The 20,839-nt window shown below is 43.8% G+C and overlaps 1 protein-coding gene across 5 annotated transcripts in view; it reads left to right on the top strand.

Moving 5' to 3' along the window:
- The window catches only part of SYNE2 (spectrin repeat containing nuclear envelope protein 2), a 175,831-nt gene that overhangs the window by 1,630 nt on the left and 153,362 nt on the right, over positions 1 to 20,839 (top strand). For all 5 annotated transcript variants that reach the window (XM_048305481.1, XM_048305476.1, XM_048305478.1 and 2 more), the window contains exon 2: positions 16,075 to 16,198. In XM_048305481.1, coding sequence (XP_048161438.1) covers positions 16,120 to 16,198 — 79 coding nt within the window. In that variant the 5' untranslated portion in view covers positions 16,075 to 16,119. The remainder of the gene's footprint in view (positions 1 to 16,074; positions 16,199 to 20,839) is intronic.

The raw sequence follows: 20,839 nt of genomic DNA on the forward strand, positions 1-20,839 counted from the left end.
TATGTGAAATGCAATTCCTGCAGGAGGGACACGCGCGGCTGCTGGCGCCTGGTTAGCTGTGTCATGGTCTTCAGCCACTTCTGGGGTGGCTTGATAGCTCTGAGAAGGAGCACCGTGGCAGCTGTTAACTCTGCTCACAATAACAGTATCTGCACACACGGCCACCTCAAGCTGAAATCAGGGCAGCCTAAATAATTGATTTCCAAGGCAGAAGGCAGCATGTCATAGCAAGAGAGGGTGGGGTGGTGTGGAGTGACAGGGGAGGTGGCAGGGGAGAGGAAGCCCTGGCAACTGCGGGTGGTGGCAGTGGGGATGAGTTGAAGAGAGAGGGATGGGCAGTGACGCTGGAATTTGGAGGTGCAGCACCAGCAGTGACCACAATAACGTATCACCCTGTACTGATGTGTGCAGTGGCAATGTTTGTGCCCCCCTCATGTGAAATGCTGTCACAAACACCTATTCAGAATTATGATTAATGTTCGTTCTTCCCTTCTTCCTAATGAATGGTAATGAATGATAATTGCCTTTTTACCTATAAAACATGTATTAAAGTTCCTTTACTTAAACAATTCCTTACTGTCCAAACCAGCACACTTACAAATACCCTCAGGAAGCTAAGTACCACTGGTATCACACAATGCTAAGATTTGAGCATGGTGGTTTTAGAGGGGCAAAGGAACTGTACTTTGATGTTCCTTGGGGGTTCCTTCCAACTCAGGATGTTATATGATTCTGGATATTCTAAGAAAGGAGCTAATCTTTCTCCTATTAAATCTGACTAAAAGTTCAGTAAAGTAACTGAGAATTTCCTTGGTATCAGTAGCACTTGACCAGTCCTGTAGTGTGCCAGCTATTTTTCATTTATTTGTCAGGCAAAGATTTTAAGCGCAGACACAATGAAGTGAGTCAAGGAGCAGCATGCATTGCTGGCTAATGATCTAATAGCTTGAAAATGCTTTATCTCCCTAGCTGCTAATTTTAAGTTTTATGGTGAAAGAGAAAGTAAGAAAAAAAGCCTCAACCAGTTACTGTTTGTTCCTTTGCAGTTTTTATCTGTGCGTTTTATTACAGTTCTATCTGTGCGTTGTGATATGTTTTTGGGAAAGGTTGCTTCATGTTTTGGGAGAAATTTGCTTTGTTTCAGGGGAAAAATGGGCCACAGTTTAGCCTATTTATTGAGTTCATTATGCACATTGTAAAACCCCTTTACAATAATTATTCCATAAACAGTGAGTTCAGCTCTGCTCAGTTTCTTCAGCATCTGAATATAGAAAGGAACTAAAGAAAAAGTCCCAAAGCGGGTATGAAGAAGCCCAGCTTGGGAGATCAGGTATAAAGAGCCTCATTCATTTTGGTTTATCTGTAGTACAGGGATATGCCCTTACTCCGTGAATCATCTCCTGACATCTGTTTGCAGCGCTGTTTTCTTAGCAACTGCGGCTCTGTTTTAGATCTGGGCTCTCAATGGCCGGGTTTGTGCCGGAAGATGCAAAGAGACAATCCAAGCTCTTCCTAGTGAAGCTGTGCCTTTCAGCCCATTTAGCCAATTTATTTTCTTCCCTGAGGCTCAATAAATACCGGTTTTCAAAGTCTACCAGCTGAGATGCTTTTTCTGTGTTGGTGCAGAGATGCTTATCTGTTGCTTACCACAAATGAAGTGTTTCCCCAACAAGATCTGGCAGTGTGGGAGAGGATGGCCATGGGCTGTGTCCTGTTGAAGGGATGAGCTGTGTGTGCACCACGCTTGCTCTACCTTTCCTGCAGGTTTTTCTGAGCTGTCATGGTGCTTCTAGATGTGGGAGAGGACGTGGTCTTGAAGGAATGCTGCCACTGATGGCAAGGACCCACTCCTAGCAGCATGCCTGTTTGAACAAGTAGTTGGATTAGGCAGTGGGATTATACGCATGTGGAGTGTGGAGCACTGTATGAGTAACGCTTTGGGATGGATCCATAAGCTGTGATTAAAGGGAAGGTGACATTTCATACACCTCTCACTTAATCTTTCCTTGCTGAATTTTACTGCTGGATGGTTTGTGTGGGGGACTCCTGTAACTGAGGCAGAGGTGGCCATGTAGATCACGTTGATCTGATTTTTGCCATCTGTGCTCCCCGGAGGGGGGAATCAAGACCTGACTTGGGTCAGGGGGAGTTTTTTACTTCAGCTGGTGTGGATGAATTGCTCAGGAGTGTAAATGTATGGAAGTACAAGTGGTATATCCATGTTAAGGGACAGGTGATGTTCACCCCGCTCCATGCTAACATGCAGTTCCTGCAGGAGGAGCAGGAGGTTATACCTGCAGTAGAACCTGCAGCTACTAGACTGTGAATCAAAAAATTTACAGTGTGTTACCCCGTAGGACATGAATTGAGCTGCATTACCCTTCCTGGTAAGGACTTGCATCCTACAGAGCATGAAGGGTGCCAGTAGCAAGTAATCCCTGTGAAGGATGAATGTATTTTGGCTTGGGATAATGCTGAGAGGGGACAGACCTCTCATGTTTGGAGCATTTTCTTTGCAAAAGGATTGCAGAGTAGAGATGGGAAGACTAAATAGTGTCACTGAACAAACACTGGCCAGCTTCCTGCCACCTTTATGGATCACACACAGTTCCTGATGTTGGTGAGGGTACAAAGAAGACAACCTCTGTAGATCACCTAAATCACAGTATTCACAGCAGGAGATGGAACAATCTGCTTCTGTGGAGATGCAGAGGTACCAGGACAGGGACAGAAGAGGGAGTGGGGATAAAACTTCTGTTTAGCCCACCTGTGTGCACAGCAGAAAGCTCTGAGAGAAGGGGCTGGTGCAGAACACGCTGTTATCTCCCCACAGGAGGGGAAATGGGGCAAAGCTTTGACTCTGGACATAACTTCGGTTTCGTAGGGAGGCATGTTTGCTTTCTATCCTTCCTGCAGCCTGCTGATAACTCCCTGCACAATGCAGCTGCACGGATTGGCTCACGAGGTGTTTAAGGAACTGCTGACCCTGGTACGAGCAATGTGTGTGACCAGGGCCGAGGAAGAAGAGAAAAGAATGGCATTAGTTATCTGAGCATTAAGACTCAGGCTGCAAGTTCTATCAAAGGAAATGACAATTAAGATGGAAAAAAAGCATTTGTAATTACTTACATGGAAGTGTAGGGAGGAGGCAGAAATGTGGGGTTTGCGGGAAAAAGTTCTGTTTTCTGAATCTTCTGGCCTGTTGGTTGCCAGGAAAAAGACCAGAAGTTGGTGAATGCTGGAGCAAAAGGGTGAGGCAGAGAGGGGGATGAATACACTGGACACACCTTGGTCTGTGACACACAGCCTGTGTACATCCATCCATCCATGGAGTGGTTGTAAAGACACTTCAGAAATGGGTTCTGTTCAATTTCCATTAGAGACCTCTGTGTTGTGTGGGTTTGTGTTGTTAATAACCACCTCAGTGATGCAGGGAAGGGAATGAAAGTTGCCAAACTACAAGCGTGTCCGGCTTCTTGGAGGCTCTTGTACTGTGAGCAATGTGCAGCTCTGCTTGCAGGAATATTTGGTGAAATATTCAAGTTCCATAACTGAATGAAATTCTTCTAGCATAGCCAAGCCCAAAGGTGAAGGTGGTTGTGTATCATCTAGTAACCCAATTGGGGAGGGAAGCACAGAGCACTGGGAGGGTGTTCTCACTTCAGTGTAACCTGAGGGGGTGCTGCTTTGTTTCCTTCCTTTCCCCCATGTTAAAAGGGCAAAATTCATCTTGCCAATCTGTATAACATAACTATCTGCATGAAAGGCAGTTCTCCAGACTCCTTTAATAGTCACTGGAGAGGAGCACACACTTTTGAGCCATGATTCATCCACACTGAGTTGGACATCTAAAAATACATTGGACAAACTGCCCTAAAAGTGCCTGTTCCTCTCCATTGTTTCTGCTGAGCTCAAACAATGAGCACTTACAGGGGTATTGCTCCCGTGGCTGTTTAGTGTCAGGAGAGCCGAATCTCGGGCAAAGTGTCTCGTGTCCCAGCAGAGAGCATCCAGGAGGGCTCTGAGTGTCCTCATTTCCACCAGACTCGGTGTTGGCTGTGCAGCGTAAGGTATTTGGCTGTACCTGAGGCTGAGGAGCAGACAGCAATGTCCAGTTTAAATCCACCCTCCTCTCCTGGTCAGTCCCTGGACTCAGATAAGCTTCAGGCTGGACCTGACAATCTGCTATAAATAAGAGGCCGAAGGGGATTTGCAGAGTGGCGTTTTCAAGGTCGCACATCAGGTTAGTGGCAGAGGTGGAAGCAATGAGGACGCTGGGCTCCCAGGGGTGTGCTTCTTCCCCTGCCTGAGCTCCTCGCAGCTGCCTTGCAATCTGCTGCACTCCCGGGGGCGAAACTGGCGCTGGCTCTCCGTGGTGGACAGCACCCGGTAGGTACTCACTTCCTTTGGCTGGAAACCTTTTGCAAAATTACGTAGGCTCATCCCTCTTTCCCTGTCCTTTCCCTTGCAAAAATCCATCGTTCAGGCACGATGCTGAATTATTGTGCATCCACGAGGCTGCTGTGGGTGACTGTGCATGGGCTCTCAGGCACAAGCAGCTAAACCTTGGGGTAGATGTGCAACAGTTCAGTCTTCTTGTGGCCCAGGAGAGCACCTGTGGTGATTCCCTGGTGGTTGAGTGATGTGTGGAAACTCTTTAAACAGACACATCCCACACTGTGCAATAGATAAATCTAAATAGATAAATCTACAAAACCTCAGGGGGTTTTGTAGCCATCCAGGGAGCCACACCCTGGTCACCTCTGAGGTGTTGATGCCACCATTGTGTTATTTAGCAGTCTGGAGAAGAAATCACCAGCTCTTGTAGCAAAAGCCTCTCTGTGCTGGTAAACCAGGTAGGCTAAGGATAAAATTCCTCCTGTGTGGAGAACTAGTTCACAGAAGAAAGACTTCTTTTGCTAAATGAGCTAAATGTCGAGGGAGAGACTTTGCTGAAGAAATTTGCTTGTGTAGCTGAGATACGAAGCACAGGCAGGTACTGAGTGTTAAATGGATCCTGTGCACGTCTGAATCTAGACAAATACCAGAGCATTCTCCTGTCTTTCTTGATGCATGAGAAAGAATATGATAACCATGAAATAGAAAGAACTTATTGTCTGAGCCAGGATTTGAGTCCTAAAGTTTTTCTTAGGGGGTCTGTGGGTGGGCTCCAGGAGGTGAAACACATTGCAATTTGATCCCAGAGAGAACAACTGGGGAGAGGGAAAGAGCAAATTATTAAATAAGAGCTGGGAGAAAAGCCAGTCTCCAAAAATAAACTTTGAAGATCAATTCCAGGTATTTCCTGGCATTGTCATCCTGCTTCATCAACTGCTCAGACTGTAACAAGCAGTTTCACAGCAGGCTGACAGGTTTAGGGTTATTTGGTGGGTTTTCTTGGTTTTTTTAAAAGAAAAAGAGTGTATGATAAACTGTTTGCAGTGTTGTTTCTTATGCAAAACTGGGTGGAATGTTGGTGATGAAATACCCCTGGGATGGAGAAAGCAGAGCTTGTTATTGTAGGAGGGAATCAAGAGCAGGGCTGGCTTCATTTTGGAGAAGTGAAGAGTCTGGATTTTCTTCCCAATTACATGTCCAGGTCACCTCAGGAGTTCCTGAGGGGGTGGAAGTGGCTATCTGTGCAGTTTAGTGTGAGCAAACACTGTTCCTGCAGAGCAGTTGTGCCTTCCTGGTGCTGTAGGTAGCCTTGGAATGGCCTTACAGATAATGTTGGTGAGTGAAGGCATCACCTTTGCAAAGCTCAGAGGTGACTCCGAGCGTGTTTCTTCTTGCAAAAATTCTGCAAGAAGCCAGTCCAGGAGTTCACTGTACCGAAAGCCGGTGTGTGGATTGTGAGGAAATTGAAGCATATCCTGTTCCAAGGGCTTGTTTTGGTGATCACACACCATCTCCCTGCTGGGGTTTCGTTCTGGACGGTGACTCTGAGAGGTGTGTCCCTAAAAACTGTACAGAAACGCCTCGGTGGGCTGGAGTTGGCTCGGGCTGGGGTTGGCTCATGTCTTACCTCACCTGCTTGGCCTCGGCCGTGCTGCCTGGCCTCAGACAGGATGGTGTGGCAGCTCTGCTTACGCAACACAGGCTCTGCTGCTTGACTGGACTTGTCTGTAAGAAACTTTTGTGTCAGTAGTGCTGGTGCCTTTCAGCGAGGGAGATGCACGGGGTTCACGGGCATCCGTCCTGGTTTGCCTGCGTTGTAAGAAATCCTGATTCTCAAAGAAAGCAGCCTGGACATCCCGTGATTCAGACTTGGATGGGAAGACTCTTGTCACCCTGAGTGTGCAGAAGTGGAATGCATGATATAAGTAAGACATTCTTTAATCTGGGCTATTTCTAATTTGGAGTACTTGGCTTTGCAATTGCACCTGTATTTTATTTTTATATTTTGTATAGCGAGAACAGTTTGTTCTAGCAGGTTACTGTGCAACACCAAGTTCTTCCTCTTGGGTTGTCTATGAGCCCTTTGGCTGTTTGGTCCTCTCTGGCATCAGCACTGACGGGAATAACAGTGTTTGGCCTGGTTTTCACTGCTCACAAAAAGTTACTCTACAGGCTTAAAAGGTGCTATAAATCAGAGATTTAGGTTTGTGGTTTTCTTTTCCCTTTCCCCTAAAGCAGCTAATTCTTTAAAAGCAAAGAGAAAGATATTTTGTCTAAAGTGGTAAAGGAAAGTGCTTTTCTTAGTGGAGAAGGTCCTGCACTGTCAGTGTGTGAGATGCCACCGTCAAGGAGCCCCTTTCATATGTGCAGAACCGGCACAGGCATGCAAACATGCACGCTGTGCTTGTAGAAAGGCTACTCTGCCCACAGACCTTGAAGTATGTGGGACAGAAGGCCTAAAACAAACAAACAAGACCCTGAACTAGCACTTTGAAGGGAATTTTCAGATGGAAGAATTAAAGGGATGTGAAAAACTCATTTTTTGGGGAGGCAGCCCCTCCAAGTCAGAGGAGAGGTGTGCTGGAGAAGAGTAGTAGTTTGCATTGCTGTAGCCTTGATTGGACATGCTTGAGAGAGAAGCTGATGAATTCACAGCTGCTAGGCTAGGACCTATCATTTAAATTGTAATTTACCCTACAAATTTGGCAAGCTTCATTTGCCAGTTGCTTGACAAATCTCGCTTTTGTGTTTTCCTCCTGCCCGCGTAAAACAGCGAGCACTGCTGGAGAGAGCTACTTGCAGTAGATTGCTTTTCTCTGCTATATTTAGTGATCACAACAAGTTTGTGATCTTTGCAGGAATACTGCCAAAGCAGATAGGTTTAGCTTGAGACATGCCCTTTCTCTTTTGGCTCCCAAATCCATGGTGCAGTTCACTTTCCTCCCCTTTCCCGGCACTGACAGTGGCTCTGTCTGTGAGGTCTGTTGTGCAAACATTGCTCTGCTGCTTCCAGGGATTCTGCTCAGTCAGAGCAAGTCCCTGCTTTAGTGGAAACTCCTGCGTTCAGATTGCCACTATCCGTAGTGGCTTTCTCTTTTCCTAACTTCCTGAAAGAGCAGATTATTGCTCTTCAGGAAGGTCTTTCTGAACAGTCTTAGGATTTGATTCAGAAACTCCAGGCCTTTTATTGCTTAGGCAAGCTTCACTCAACAGAATAATGTGTTTGTTAACCATCTGACTGTTTCCTTTATTTGGTGAAAAAGGGAATTGGGAAGAGAGTGGGGAGGAAACATTTGTGTTCTTCAAAGGCAGAATATTACTAGGAGCCTGTTTCTCATTAATATCATACCATTAATGCCAAGCAGGTGTAGTTGTTATACATTGCTGTTTTAAATACCTTTGCCATGTAAAGCGGATCCAGCGTGCCTGTGAGTCTGTATTGAAACACTGACTTCAGTTGCAATCCAAGGGAGGGAAAGAAACACTTGTAAATAACTCGACTTGTTGCAACGCTTCCTGCTTGGTTAGCGTGGGCAGCGTTGTCCAGTTTGTTCTGATCAGGCGTGAGAGCTAAAACTCTATCTGATTGCAGGCGATTCCGGCCCCCTTCCCTTCCCCACTGTACAGTCTGACTCGGGGCCAGGAAGCCCGAGGAGGGGCTGTGACGAGCTGTGTGCGGCTCTGGCGCTGGGAACTGCGCAGCTAAAGGTCAGAGGTTGTCTGTGCCCTGCGGCGCCAGCACTGCCCGGCCACGCTGCGGCCTTTCCCCTTTCCAGAGAATGCAGAGCGTGGCTACTCTGTGCTGTGCCTGGCTACAGCCTGAGCCTGAGCCCAGCTAGCCGGGGCAAGCGGCCAGATAGGGCTGTCTGTCGCGGGAAAAGGGAGGAAGGCTTGTAGGAGTGAAATGACAGCGATTATCGTCTTGCTGCCTGCTTTCCTGGTTAACCCGGCACGTAGGAGAAGGCTGTGTTTGTGCACTGGATGCAATTCCCAGGTACAGGGATCTGGAGCCAGCCTGTGTTTGTCATGCTGTTTTTGTGATAACCTTTCCCCGCAGCCCCGTTATCTGCGGGAAGTGGCCTTGGGGCTGCTCTGGCTGGCGGGGGAGTGCCAGACCAACCCCTGCTCTGGAAAAGCTTTTCCATTCTGGCCTCATGGCAACACACCGTTCAAATGACATGGCTTTGTGAACATAATTGGAGGCTTCTGGGCATTGCACAGGTAGTTTTGGGCTGGGGTGTGCTCATGGGCTTTGTGTTTTGGAGATTGAATTGTCGCCCAAGCCCTTGACGTTGATGGAGCCATGAAGTCACCATGGTGTTTTTGGCTTCCTGCATAGCAGTGGACCTTGGGGTGATCGAGGTGTATGGCATTAGCCTCCTGAGCCTCCAGGCATTCAGCACTCCTCTTTTGTACCTTAACAACTGTGATTTTAAGTCCTGAGCAGTTCTTGTGTTCATTAACAACATGGAAAATCCTGGAAACTAGTTGAAAACTGAATTGTTTCTGCAGTTTTAGTCAGTATGCTTTGGCACTGCCTTCCCACTTGGGAACAGATAAATGTGAGATAGGCTCTTATTCTGAGGCAAGTAATTGCATCGTGCACCTTCATGGGTCAACCTTTGTGACTGTGTGAACAAGGCTTAGCTCTGTTAATAAAAGCATTTCTCTGTGGATGTGTTAACATCAGCAGGGAGTTAGTGCAGTTTTCATGTATCAGGATGACCAATATATTATCACCCCCCCAAAAGAGAAAAGGTCAAAAAAGACACTTTGCTAACTGTGTTTTTAAATTGATTAACTCAATAAGAAGATCCATTGTGCTCCTGCAACAGGAAGTGTTACTGATGCGTAAATCAAAGACAAACCAGCAACATTTGCTGGCCTTAAAAATGGTGTGTCTTTTGTATACTCATATGCTTGTCCTGGCTGGTTTTCAAAAACTATAAATAGATCACTGGGAAGTCCCTGAATAACAAAAATGTACTGCTGCTGCTTGTCATAAATAAACTCGTAAGACCTGCCTTGGTCTTGCAGTTCTTCTTCTTTGGAGGAGTCCTTACTTGTCCAGTTGGTTCCAGAGCATCGTGTCACGAGACAAAACTATTTCTGTGGCAGTGGGGTGCAGCTTCATGTCCAGCTCTGAATCTCCTGAAGATCTCACGTTCTCTGGGCTTGGTGTCTTGTAGATCTATCTAATGCTCTCTTGGCTTGCTTCTACTTGAGCAGAGTTGTTCAGTCTTTTCCAAGCTTTTCTCTTTTTGATTCCTTCATCTCCAGCTACTGATAGCATAGGAATACCCAAGGCCAGACCTGTTTCAACTTCATCCCAGGCAGTGCAGAGTCTCTCTGATGCCACATACACTAATACCACTTATTGAAAGACTGGCTGATACCCATCTGACTGTTACTGGGTGTTATGTAGGATCAGGAGGCTATAGCCCCTTTTCTGTATCACCTTCAAAGGGATGGAAACCTGATGGAAACACTTTTCTTCCTCCAGGGAAGCACAGAGAATATGTCATTATTGGATACTGGATGATGACAAATAATTTTTTTCTGCCAGACATAGATAAGTTGTCAGTTCCTCAACTGGGGAAGTCATGGTAGATCTGTCAATGGTGCTGTCCTGATTTTTGCCTCCTGAGGATCTGGGTTTGAAGGGAAGGGGATCAGCATGTTTGCTGTGTGATCACATTCCAGCTGGGAATGTGATACAGTCTGAGATGGCCCAGAAGAGTGATGTTGGCAAGCTCTTCAAATGTGGAAGGGATGACCTTCAGTTTGGAGTAGGATCTTAAAAAAAGGTGTTTAATTGCAAAGTTGATAGAAAATGTATCCTTTAAACAGACCTTTCTCCCCACCACTGGGCGAAAATATGGTGGAACCATTGTAAGTGAAGTGTTGAGAAAGCAGGACCCTCAAACTGAAGTGCTGTGTGAACTTCTCAGGCTTTACAGAGGTGTGAGTACATCAGAAGTGATGGGAAAAGAAAATATTATAAAAGAGTGAAAACCAAACCAATGTAATGTAAGGGATTTCCTGTGATAATTATTTAGGTCTTGGGGTCATGATTTGGATGCCAATAATTTGCCTTTAGGGAGGCTCTGACAAACTTACAGAAAGAGAGCTTACCAAAAGAAGGTGGCTCAGTAGCGCATTGCAAGGCTCAAGACTCGCACCTCTGAATGTTGCTTCTTCTTTCTGAATATAAAATAAACAGCGATCTTTGTTAATAGCCAAAAAGGAAAGTGTATTCATTTGGTCAGCATTGTGGAGCTCTACTTCCTTTGGATTGGTTCACCAAAGATAAAAATCTGCCGTTTCTGTTCATGACGTTGCCTTGGCTCAGTGCACGAGTAATAATAATCTGTTGCTAGGAACAGACTTCAGTTTACATGGAGAGGCCTCTATGGAGGGCAGGTCTTTGAGTCCCTGAGTTGGTCATAAATAATCAGTGGCACTCCAAAGGAGGAAAAGTAAAAACAAGCGGTTGGAGATGCCATGAAAAGATGTCTGCAATTCCTATTGCAACACCAGTGGAAAGCATGTAGCCAACATAATTGGGCCAGTATGGGGCATGGATCTGCAAAGGCAAAACCAATGAAGCAGGGATTCACTAACAGTGGGTTATAATATTCACCTACCTCTAGCTGGGCTTGTTTGCAAGGTGTCTGCTGCTTTCAGCTTTGAGAAGTGCAAAACTGAGCTAATTTCATGGCAAATGATTTTTCAAGATTGGCTCCTGGGCAGGGCTGTGTGAGGGTACATCTGTGCAGGGACATGCACAGTTCTCTGTGAACTCTGGGGCTAAAAAAGCTCTTACCTGGGACAGTGTGGAAATTATTACACTGACTAGTTTACCTTGCTTCCTAAATACTGTGCACAGCTGCTTTGTAGAGGCAGCTTTAAACTAATTAATGGAATACCCATTTCCTGTTTTAGGTGTAGTTACATGGATTGTTTTGTGAAGATGGCAGTGGTTTAACCGTAAGGAGTGTGCTGTGTAACTGCTGGGTTTTCCATGCGACGAAATCTCACCAGCTGCGGTACTTGGAACAGCTGAAAGCCAGGGTTTGCAAACCACCCTGATCTGAACTAATGTTAAGGCTGTGAAATCCTCTCTAATGAATCCTCTAAATCCATCTGAAACTTTTTTCCCCCCTTTCTTCTGAGACAACAATGTCCTTACAAAGACCCTGCTTAAGGAGAGCATCTCTTAGGTCTCATTAGGACTTAAGCCTCACTGGAGACAAGGTATTTAAATCAGTGTTGTCTATTCTTATGATAATGGAATGCAAAGCCTGGCTATGATTATTTCCAGGTTAGTTCCTTGAGATTTGCAGTCTGCTACTTGCTCTTAGGTTTCTCTCTTATCAGTGTGCCTATGTGTGTATGTTAATGCCCAGGATTTTCTGCAATCTGCTAGCTAATATCAGCTGAATTTGGTAGAGGAAGGGAAATTACAGTAGAAGTGATTTGAAACAACTATGCTGGTATAATTTCCACCAATGTTTTTAGGTGCCTGTTGTGGAAATAGCTGGAGAGGTATGGGAAGAAGGGTTTGAGTCTGAGGAGTGCCCTTATCATGGGGAAAGCTCTGTTGGTGGTTGAACCATTGAGCTGCAGATTGAGCCCGGGTGGCCAAGAATTTACCCCTTTGGAGAACACCATGGAAAGCCTTCTTCTCAAGGAGGACACTGCTGATGCTGGTGCAGTTCACATGAAGTTAATCCACAGGAAATTAATCCATTGGAAATAAGGTCCCACTGTGCCCGGAACTGTCTCTTTGACTCTGTGATACTTCACAGGTTATCCCAAGGTATAAGCAGTTAATGCTTTCCTACATTAATGCTAGACTCTCCAGAGAGAGGGAAAGACAAGGTCATTCCCTTTGGTTTTATCCCCACTGAAAAGTGTGATTTGAAAGCATTTGAGTTATTTTCAACATTGTGGGTATATATTTCCTACTTGTCCGGTGTTTCATGGAGGGGAAGGGATTGGTTCAGCTCTGCAGTTCATTGAGTTGTTATGAAACAAAATAACTGACTTAAATATGAAGTAGAAGAGATGATCCTTCCTACTGCCTATGAAAACCATTGCTGGTTGGTTTCAGACTCTTCAGAGCTTGATGGTTTTAGACTCTTCAGAGGCTGCAATGATATAGTTACAGTTGATAATGCTGTATTCGAATGAAATTTGGGGCAGGGAGGAGGACAAAGTGAGTAGCATATTGTCCCTGTATAATCCCTTCTCAGACAATCTGTGCCTTGTACCTTTTAAAGAAGACTAATCCTTGCAGGTGTGTCCTCCAAGAGTGTGTTTGTGTCTCCCCTTCAAAGCACCTGTGGAGTCTTCTGTTGGGGCAGGGCAGAATGCATCTGCTGTGTTGGATGGTGAATTGAGGGTTTGAGGGACATGAAAGCTTTAGCATAAATTTACCTGGTATTAGCTGTGTGTCTTCATAGCCTGCACTGTTGTGGATTTGTTGAGTGGATGTCTGTGTTTAAAGAAAAAAGTTTAAAATTTCCCATCCTTTTGGGACAGAGGCCACAAATTGACTTTAAAATAAAATAAGAGCATGTGCTTTTCTTCATTTATACGTGTTCTGTGATCATGTGCTGTAATTTATGTTAATTAATAAATTAAGTAACTTAATTAAAGTTTATTCATCCTTTAGAGCTTAATATACTTTCTGCTTTGAAATCCTGGAAGTTTTATTAGCTTTAACTACTTTGTTGGTTAGAGATCTGAACTGAGATTGGGGTCCCACCACATGAAGTGCAGTGCAAGGACATAAAAAGAGACACTATGTGTTGTTGCTGTAACTGGCAAGGATTGGGGACAGAGGAGGAACAGTCACAGAAAGGTTAAAAATATATTTTGTGTTGTTTATGAAATGTCCATCAGAGTTGTTCATGGCTCTTGCATACTTTCCTGTTACTATAATGGAATTTTAATGCCAAATCCTGCTCCCTTTCTCTGGACTGTGGTCCCAGTGACTCTGGCATCAGGCAAGTTAGTTGAAAATAAATTGGCTCTGCCCAGGTCATCATGTCAAATGTGGATGCTTTGAACAGATCTGTATTGTTTCCACTGTTAGGGAGTTTGCTTACATACTTCCCACTTGGGTCATTTGTCATCACCTTCAAGGTGGTGATCAAAAAACCAAATTCAAGACTTAGTCTTACCCAAAAGATCATTAAGGCCACCTAGCATTTTTCATTTTCAGACTTTGGGTTTGTATTGCTTAATCTTGAGAGAAAAAGAAGGGAGTTTCCCAGGAAAGATTGCATTGCCTTGGGCATAGGCAGCAATAGCTGTGAGCACTGGATTCTTGCTCAGCCCTTGCCCATCCTCAGTTTGTGTAACAGCCCAGTATTTATCATAGAATTATAGAATTCCAGGTTGGAAGGGACATCAAGGACCATGTGGTCCAATATTTTGTGCTAAAAGCATGGTCCAGACAAGATGGCACATCATCCTGCCCTGTCAAATCGTAGCAGTGCCAGTGTTGTGGAATCCACCACTTCCCCAGGGAGATTAATCAAATGAGTGATTGTTCTGCAAAAAGTTTTCCTCTTGTGTCTAATCAAAATCTCCCTAGCAGTAACTTGTACCCACTACCCCTTGTCTTTCCCATGTGACTCCATGTAAAAAGGGAGTCTCCATCCTCTCTGGGCACCCTTCAAATACTGGAACATGGTAATAAGGTCTCTCAGCCTTCTTTTCTCAAGGCTCAGCAAACCCAGCTTTCTCAGCCATTTCCCCACACAGGCCTCCCAGTCTTTTGGTCATCTTTGTGCTCTTCTTTCTCCAGCCTGTCCACATAATACTTTGTACAGCGTGGTCCCAAACTGCACCCAGTATTCCAGGTGTCCTGACAAGTGCTGAGCACAGTGGGATAATGACTTCTCTGTCTCTGCTGGTGATGCCCCTGTTTGTGCTGCCCAGCATTTTGTTGGCTGTCTTGGCTAATTTAGTTATCTTCTGATTGCCATCCTAACCTCAAGGCTTGGCTTGTTTATATCATCGTGTTCTTGTGCCATCCAAAGATCAAATTAGTTCTTTCCCTCCTATTTGTGCTTGCTAAGCTAGCCAAACTCTTGTAAAATATGTCTGTCTTTGTTTATCCAGATAGGTCTGACTTTACCTGCCCCAGCTAAACTCCCCTTTCTTGAATCTGGTGCCCTGAGTTGCAGTTTTAAGTTGGTGACTTGCAGAAGTGCAGCATGGTCACTGCAGCAGTTGGAATCAGTGCTTCAGCCTTACGAGCTAGTATCTATTTCTCTGGAAATCCAGAGACTTTTCTTGTTGCCTTTTTTCTCTCTGTCTGGCCTTTGCTTGTGATCAGTAAAGTGATGTCCCATGGCAGGGGGGTTGGACTGATGGTCCCTTCCACCCCAAAGCACGCTGTGATTCTAAATGTGGGAATAACCCCATGTCTCATGTAGGTGCTGTAAGTGTGAATTGATTGATGTTTGTGAGGTGTTCAGATGCCGGGCTGGTGAGTGTCATAGAAAATCTTGTGGGGGTTTCAATAATCCTGTCACCAGAGCAGCTCTTGGATAAAGCACAAGGACACACATTGTTCAGGGTGAGGAAAGTAAAATATTGAAGAGCTCTTTGTGAAATGCATGTTCTCCTTCCTGCTCAGTGAAGGAGACAGAGTGAGGAGAAATAGTATGGAGTGGGGTAGACAAAGGCTGCCTCATGATTCATGTGCACAAGGGAATGGATGTAAGAATTTCTCTGGCATTCCTTAATGTTGTATTTCCTGACTCATCTATTCACGCCCTTTATTTTGACATATACTTGGTGGATGAGTTATTAATACATGGTGTGGAAATCCTAGAGCTTCTGGTAAAAAGGTTACAGTTGTGTAGGTAACAAAGCTTGTTTAAGAGTGAGCCCTTCTTTAATTTTCAGCTTAATTTCTTTAACTTCTGGGTTCTTGATAAAAATAAGTCTCTATCTTAAGCATCCAGTTCTTCCTACAGTGGCAAATTGAACAATACAGCTACTGCAGAACCAGGAACACTTGTAGTTTTTTAAGGAAGATAGAGCATATTGTTTTCTAAAGTTACATTAGAGATAGAGGAGGTGTCCAGGGAGAGGAAAATGGAGGAGTTGGAAAAGAAACTCCTTCATGGGGATTGAGGAGTAACAAAGGTACGAGACAGTACCAGAGCAGTTGTGTTGATTCTCTTATGATAACTGCTGCTTTTTCATTTCAGCTTAATCTTTGCAGATTCTTCCTGAATTCTGCAACAATTATCCAGGCAGGAAGGGAGATCTGAAAGGTACAAGGATTAAAAAAATGAGGTTTGGCAGCTACCAGTCTGCAGAAGGCACTGCGAGCTTTTGTCACCTTGGCTTTCTCAAAGAAAGGAATGGTGTTTGAATTTTCCTGATCCTGGTGCTTTTGTTTTCATGGTGAGATCCACTGGGATCCCTGGTTTGTATTGTGGAGTGCTGCTGGCCACTGCTAGAAGAGAGTCAAAGGACCAAAGCTTGGGTTCCTGCAGTAGGAACAGTCGCTTTATTCTGTATAAGCTAAGGAAACAGCTGACCAAGGGAAGAAAACCCAAAACAAAATGCATATCTTGGTGCCACATCATCACTGAGCATCATCAATTCTTATAAAACTGTACTGATTTTCTTCTTTTTTAATATCATTTCAGTTCGGAAGTTGATTAAAGAATCTCCATAGAATTCAATATGGCATCACAGCAATCATCTGCATCAACAGAGGAGCAGGCTTCCTCTGAAATAGATGATCTCCATCTAACGCTGCAAGGTAAGTCATTGAAGCTTTTTGTGCCTTTTTAATTTAGATTTTTGTCAAAAATCTGTGGCTGTGTGTACAAGTTGAAAGGAATTCTGAACAACCTGTTTAAACTTGTGTTCTGGTGAGTGTAGTTAGTTCATGTCTGTGCTTCTTTGCAGATGTTTCTATGTTTCATGAGAGAGGTTTCAGCAGGGAAATGAAAGATAAGCTCTTGTAGTACTTTCCCGTGATATTTTCAGATCAGTTGCCTTTTTTGGTACCGATGTGCTCACTGGTTCTTATGCTTTGTTACTCAGAATACATGTTCTTGTAAACTGTTTTGGAAGGAACCACCAGCATGAAAACAGGCCAGTTCATTAGTTTCCTTGTTTTCAGCTTGCTGACAATTAAGTGATTGCATTGAGCTGTCTTAATGAAGCTATTGACTACAGTACTATTTTATTCTATTTTATTTGGTTTTCTGTTTTTACTGCTATGTCCCCTGCAAGTTTTGTGGCTTCTAAACAAATTTCTTATGGGTCAGAATCTTTCATCTTTACTTGTCACGAGTTATAATTCCTTAAGGAAGCACTCACTAGCTGATTTTTACTTGTTTCAGTTTAATGGCATCTACCTGGACAGTTAAATGATGATGAGTGCATCTGACCTGGCCTGTCAGAACTTTCAGATTTTCCTTACTCACATGTTGAATTTCCTTCTATAAGAATTTTCTGTGAAGGTTGACTTTGCTCTGAACATATTTATGGAGGCTATCAAGGAGTCTAGTCCAGGCAGCAGGACTAGCCCTGCTGAAAAGCTTGGTTTTGATGTGTTTAGACTAAGCCTGGTTATTCTAGAATGGATGGGCTAACTTGTGTTTCCACAGAGCTATTTCCTTTTAACTCCCTTGCAATGAAATTTCTATGGTTTCTTGGTTGAAAGCAAATATGTTGAAAACAGATGGTGCAAAAGAATATTCTGCCAAGTTGCTTCTGTGATCCATATTTGCACTAATACTGTCGTTGAAGCAATGTGTTTTGACGAGTGAGGGTTAATAGTGGTCCAAAGCCAGGCATCTTTAATGGTGAATTTTCTTCCGTTTTGCTTCAGTATTGCATTTTCAGGAGAACAAGCAAAAACTTGTAGCAGACAGGAGCTAGTCTGACTTTTGCACCAAGCACAGCTTGTCAGACACACATTTGTTGTGCCAGTCAAACAGCCTTGGGTAGAAAGGCTGAGGTGGCTGTTGTTGTGAAACAGATTTGGAAAACACTCTAGCTTTAAGGCAGATTTAAAGTTACATGCCATTTTAGGACAGAGTTTTACTTTCAAATTATTTTTTTTTCTGGAAAGTCAGATTGGTGTTTGTGTTGAATAACAATTGAGCTTTTTGGTCTATCTCACTGAAGGAGCCCTGCTTAGTAAAATTGAAATGACTGTATTTCTTTGCTGTAATAAATGGAGCTCTCAGATTATGCTGAAATGAGCACACTGCAAATCTTGTGCCCAAGCTGCCTGTGCCTGGCTGTTGTAAAACATCCGGAGACATCCCGTAGAAGTGACATGAGCAATTTTTTGTAATGATTGAAGACACAACAAATGGTACTGACACGTTTTGTGTAAGAGCTGTGGCGCTGCAGCGTCTGCTCAGGGTCAAACAAGGAAATGGCAATACAGCTGTGAGGAAGCACCAAAGACACGCTCCCTGACATGACATGTAGGGACCATTAGCAGCTCTGCTCACAGATCTGTGGTAGCAAAGGTCAAATAAGAAGAATAGGGTCACTCAAGGAAACAGGTTTTTCCATTAACAGGAATCTCAAGATGAGATTTGCGAAGCAGCCAGTGACATTGATTGCTTTAAATCTTGAGGCCCACCTGGGGAAGTGTTAGAGAAATTTCAGATTCAAGGAATAGATGCTTATAACTATCAGAAAAGCAGCTTACATTTTGTGTGACTGCAGATGGATGTAGAACTTGCTACGATCTCCTTTTTCAAATTGCTGGGATATAGCTTCAAAGAATATGTCCAGCATTGCATAATACACAGCATAATAGGAGACATGCATAAATGGTGCACAAGGAAAAAGCAAGAGTGAGATCTAGTTTGGATGTAGTCTAGATATATTTTGATCTACTTTTCAGTTCTTTGTGATCCAGTCTTCCATTATTCCTGAAAGGCATCCCGTGGGGATAGAGCACTTGTCCAGTCTTGTTAATTAGGGCAAGATCAACTTAATGTGTCAATTGGTTTGGTCATATAATTTTGTGACGTTTATGCCTAAAAATGTAACAAAATCATTAGCTTTATTTGTTTTTCCTTCCCGGCCATGCATAGGTATGTTATTTTAGGTACGTTTGACTGTTATTTAAGTTACAGACTTCTGCAAGGACAGCACTTTTGGGAAGAAAAAGAAGGAAAAAAGAGGGAAAGAACAATCTCCTTTAGGTAATTAGTGAAGAGTTTACTACTTAGTAGCTCTAATTATTATAGAATTCCTATTAATTTATGGCTAGTTGGTTAGTAGTGTAAAAGCTTATTAGTGGGTATTTTGGTAGAAGAGTGTTTGAGGGTGAACACTGATTTTCCTTAAAAGCGTTTGGCTTAGAAGATGCCATAAAGAGATTCACTGGAAAATAGGTAAAAATGTAACTTTGTCCTCAGTACATCTTTCTTGTCAGCCGATTACTTTAAGGAGACTTAATGGAGCTTGAAAAACATGAAGAAAATAGGTGAAGAAATGAAAGCAGTATGTTTTCTAATGCCCCCATCTCCAGGCATTTTCAAATGGTAAAGCTAGTCACAAAATCATGAGGCTGAAGTAAAGAGCTGCAAGAATATAAACCCTTATATATGGACCTTTTCAGAGTTATGTATTGCGCTTTAACCTTTACCAGTTTTCAGGCTGATATCCAGATGAGAGTAATAGTTACCCCTTCCCTCCCTGCCAAGAAAGTGGAAATTGCTATGAAAATGCATGATGTCAGGAATTGGGCAGGCTTCTTTTATTTTCTTTTTCTCCTTCCCTCTGTCCCAGATGTTACAATTAATCAGATTAAGGTCGGCATTATCTGTGTCCTTTCCTTCAGCACCTCTCTGCTTCTTCCCAGTTTTCTGATGCAGCACAACTTACAGCAGCTGCAGGATTGCTTTGTGTCCTTGCACAGCTATGTAAAAGTGCAGGTGAAAAGCCTGGAGCTGGACCTATTACGGTTATGACCAGTGGGGGAATACTTAAGGAAAGGGTTTCTCCTGCCAGGCGATCTGCAAACATCTTGGTGAACAGAGGATGCTTGACAGGGAGATGCTTCATTGCACTACGGACCATCTTTGAAACCTGAAGTCACTTTTGGTGTAGGATGGAGCAGGCAGGAGCTCAGGGCTTGGCTGGCAATGAGCATGGGAGGAATAAAGCAGGATCCCTGTTGTATGTCTCCTCCTCCCGTGTCTCCCTCCCATCACTGCGTTATGGGCTGGCCCCAGAGAGAGGTCCAGCCTGCTGCTCATCCTTCTGTGAATTGAAGAGGCACAGTCAACATCCAAAATTGCCTTTAGCTACTTGAGATGAGGAGGCATGTCACCTCCTTGGTAAGAGAAGGGCCTCCTGGCAGTGCTTTGGGAGCAGTTGGAGATGGAATCATGCTTTGCTGCTGAGCAGGAGTGCGGGATTGCGGCGAGGGGAATGCGTGGCTGCTCGCGGATGGGTGGCTGCAGCAGGAACTCTGCAGGGTTTGTGGCACTCTAGAGCGGGATTATTTTTTGCTTTTGGAACACAAATCTCTTTAACTGTGGGAGGATTCAACCTCTGTTTTCTGTCCCATGCACAAATCTTTCCCCTGTCTTCCCTAGGATAGCAAACAGACCCTGTGTGTGGCACTTCCCACCAAGCCTGTGCAGAACTGTTTTCCCTTTTCTTTTCATGCTTGCTGAGCTAATTCAAACACAAGAGAGTGTTTTAGCTCTTGGAGTTTGGGGTATGTACTTACTCTTTCACTGTTTAATTAACTGCAGGGGTCCTAATTTTTGGCTCCAGTTATTAATGTGCATGTGTGTTACTCTTTATAACTGTAACCCAAAGGATGATAATATAGGAATGTAGTTGCTAAAACTGAAGAGAGTTTTTGAACAAAACTGTTTTTAAAGAGAGTTTAGTGATAAAAATGAATGATACTATTTTCATGCAGTTATGTCTAATGCTTTATAATGATTTCTCTTCAAGTGAAATTGAAAATATGGAGATGTGTATGGATAGATTTTGTTGTGCAGCTTATAGTAGATTGTACTCATCTGAGTAAAGGGAGATTTCGAGATCCTCTTAATTCATCCAGAGGTCAGGTAGATTAATAATTCTTACCCTGCTTTTTTTTTTGTTTTAATTGTATGTCTCATCTGATGGGTCCACTTGCTTATTACAGCTACACTTTTTTTTCTTTAACTAGAACGATTGAAAAAAGCCCATTAAATGTTTATTACGATTTTACAAGGATGACTTTTACAAATTGAAAAGCTCCCATAGGAGCTGCACAGAAATTTATTCCTGGTTTATGCTGCCCGGGTGAGGGAACTACAGTTCCCCATACTGCACAGCTTCGTGGCATGTGACAGGGCTGATGGCACTGGAGAGGCAGCTGGCACGTGACACTGCCTTGAAAACATTCAGTCATGGGTAT

Source organism: Corvus hawaiiensis, chromosome 6, assembly GCF_020740725.1.
Source record: "Corvus hawaiiensis isolate bCorHaw1 chromosome 6, bCorHaw1.pri.cur, whole genome shotgun sequence".
Taxonomy (NCBI): domain Eukaryota; kingdom Metazoa; phylum Chordata; class Aves; order Passeriformes; family Corvidae; genus Corvus; species Corvus hawaiiensis.